The following is a 3086-nucleotide window of genomic DNA, read 5'->3' as shown; positions in this document are numbered from 1 at the left end:
ATTTAACCTTGTTCCCTCCTAAAGTTTCTCCTCAAAAACCAAATCTAAATTAATCCATATGCCATGACCAGCTCCTGCTTAAGGACTACAACCATAGAAACTGATAGCAGCAAAGGACCATAATAATCATCCAGTCAAATCACCTCATTTTATCCCTAATCCCTTAAATATAAAATAAAGTTCCTAAAGGCATGAATTTCTAATGGAAAAATTTCTGGTACCTCTACAGAGGGAAATTTGGAGGGGGGTAGATTAGGACATGGATTGAGAGCAAGCAACTTGTCCAACTTCTTCATTTGAGAGCTAAGGAAACTGAGACTGAGAAATAGTGGCATTCCTTCCAACTCTGAGACTCTATGGTGCTGTTTTCTGGCATCTGTACAAAGCTGAAATTTGTCTGTGCTTAGAGAGTATGGTTGCCCCCTCCTCACCTTCCCTAAATACCTTATTCACCTCTTTTCCTCTGTTCTATGGGGGAATGAAGAACTGTGAAAGAAAAATGAATTGGATCAGCATGAATCCCCAAGAAAAGGCACTAAAGGAGGCCTTAGGATGGGTTACAAAGGTAAGGGAGGCATTTTTTTTTCAGCTGAACTCAATGTTCTAGAACACATCTAACAGAGCCCTAGGCTAACCCCCTAAGGAGTCATCTGCCATGTATAATAAGTAGTAGGGGGTAAAGGAGGGCGTAGCCTAGAAAAATAGCCAGCCAGTTCTTCCTTGACTCAGCCTCAGATCCTCTCAGTCCTCTGAGTGAGTGGCCACACCTGAGTTCAGCTCTTCAGTCTTAGAAGAAGCCTCCCTGACCATGGGTGACTTTGGTGGTCATGTGATCCTGGGCCTCGCCATCTTCATCTTTGGGATCTACCAAGGGGTGCTGACATCACTGGCATTGCTTAGGGACCAGTTTTCCATAGACCCTCCCAGGAGCCATGGGAGATGGGGCTGGCTACAACAGCTGCCCCTTGGTGGGCTGCTGAAGGTGCTCTTTGGTGTGGCCTCATTCCTCTATGAGATCTCCAGTTTTCATGCCACTATGATTCTGATAAACTACAATAATCAGGAATTTGGCATCATATTCCCCACAATGTGGCAGCATTTCACCATGTTCAGTGTCTTCATCTTGAGTGGATTTGTGGATCTAGTGAGCCAGACCTTCCTAGTCAAGAGACAGCGGGGTCTGGAGGTGGGGGCCCAGGTCTTGGCAATACTCATGCTCATCCTGCTGATGTCTGGCCATCTCTGTCATATGGAAGGACTGGAGAAACAAAGTCATATACTCCTCCTGTTTTCTATCTCCCTGATCGCCTTGGCAATGACTATAGAGCTCTGGGTTCCCAACCAACCCCAGCTTTGGCTAATCAAGACCTGGCTCTCCCTGGTGACTGGTACATGGTTGATGCATACTGCCTTCATGCTCTTCTATCCACTCGCTACCCATGAATGGCAGTATTATGCCACTGAAAGCATCATGTTCCTCACCACCTTCTTCTGCTGGCACCTAGTAGCAGATGCCTTGGTTCTGGGGGTCATCTATACCTTCTCCATCCTCTGGTACCAGTACTGTGGCCTGCCCTCAGACTCAGGTGGGAATAACAGAAGAATGTGTCACCTGTGCTTTCCTCAACCTTCAGATGAGGAGCTACAAGCAGCAGAGATAGAAGCTTACAGCCAGAGCACTCTGATTTTGCAGAGCCCACCTTAAGACTCAGAAACTTCAGGGCCAAATAGTGACTTGGATTCCCTCATACTTCCTCCCTTTTTTCCTGGCTTCTCTTCACTCTATGGGTTTCTCTCTCTCTCTCTCCTACTGATTCCTCAGTGAAGGTAGCAAACCTTTCTATCTATTATCTGACACCAGCCTGGGGGTGATAGTGGTGGTGATGGCAGCAGCAGCAGTGGTGGTGGTAATAGTGAGGTAGGAGGAGGGAGGAATGTAGGGAAGAAGGCAAATTGGAAGAAGAGAAGTAGGATAAAGGGAAGTAAAGGAAAATTTTACATTGACATTTATGCTCTTCTCTCAAAAAGCGTTTCCTTATGTGTCTCCATTTTTATCCCCTGATGATCCCCTAGGTTTGCATGTCCACACCACATTCAAATTCCTAGATCCTCCCCTGAACTTTTCATATAATACCCTATTTTCCATTTCTTCCCTCTATCAATCCAAATGCATCATGCTCTTCAGGCAAAAATCATTTCCTCTAGGAATTCTTTTCTGATGAGCTTCACCAATAAGGTAATAGGCTCAAGGGAAGGAATTGTCTTTGTTTACCAACAGCACCTTGTAGAGCTTTTAATCCATAGAGTTCAACAATGCTTGTCAGCATTTCCCCATTCTCAGTTTTTCCTGTAGCACTCCCCTCCCAGGGCTGTTGATGGGTAACACCATCCCATGCCTTCACTCTACCCAGGTCTATCAACACCTCAAAGCCTGAGCTTGAGTTCAAATGCAGCCTCAGATATTTTACACTTAACTGTGACTTTGGGCAAGTCACTTAACCCTGATTGCCTCATATCCAGAACCATCTCCAATTGTCTTGATTCCTATCTGGCCAATTCCCAAAGAGAAGGCAAAATTTATCTAAGTGATCATTGTCAATCTTTGTTTTTGGAGGGTCATAAACCCCTTTGTTCCAACTGTGTCCACACTATCACTGATGAATGAAAAAATGAGAATAAAAAAAATGGGACTGATCTAGGTCATGAATCTATAGCACAATAACATTATCCTAGATCATTGCAAACAATGTCTTTGTGCTATCTCCTCAAATATCTGAACTTGGACTCACAAGAAGTCTATGAATAGGACACTCCCTATTTCTCCTAGTTATTTATGCTTTTCTGGCCATCCTGTCTTCATTTTCTCATCTATAAAAGGAAATGAATGATTCTTTTCAGATTTTCCTTAGCATCATAGTGAAAATACAATAAAGTACTGAATGCAAAAGCAATTAAACTATTAATTCAATCTTTTTTATATCTACTTTCTCTATTTTAGTTCTCTTCCTCCATTTGTTACTCCTCATGTTTCTAAGGTGATCAGTAATTTTGCTAAATACCCTAGAATCCCTCATATCAAGACCCCA

The 3086-nt window shown here is 43.4% G+C and overlaps 1 protein-coding gene across 1 annotated transcript; it reads left to right on the top strand.

Annotated features, from left to right (window-relative positions):
- The first annotated feature begins 808 nt into the window (after positions 1-808).
- Positions 809-1705, top strand: TEDDM1 (transmembrane epididymal protein 1). Its single transcript, XM_074220886.1, has one exon. The coding sequence runs from the start codon at positions 809-811 to the stop codon at positions 1703-1705; it is 897 nt and encodes a 298-aa protein (XP_074076987.1).
- Positions 1706-3086: the final 1381 nt, after the last annotated feature.

The sequence above is a fragment of the Macrotis lagotis genome, chromosome 2 (assembly GCF_037893015.1).
Source record: "Macrotis lagotis isolate mMagLag1 chromosome 2, bilby.v1.9.chrom.fasta, whole genome shotgun sequence".
NCBI lineage: Eukaryota > Metazoa > Chordata > Mammalia > Peramelemorphia > Peramelidae > Macrotis > Macrotis lagotis.
This window is presented reverse-complemented; position numbering and strand designations above follow the sequence as displayed.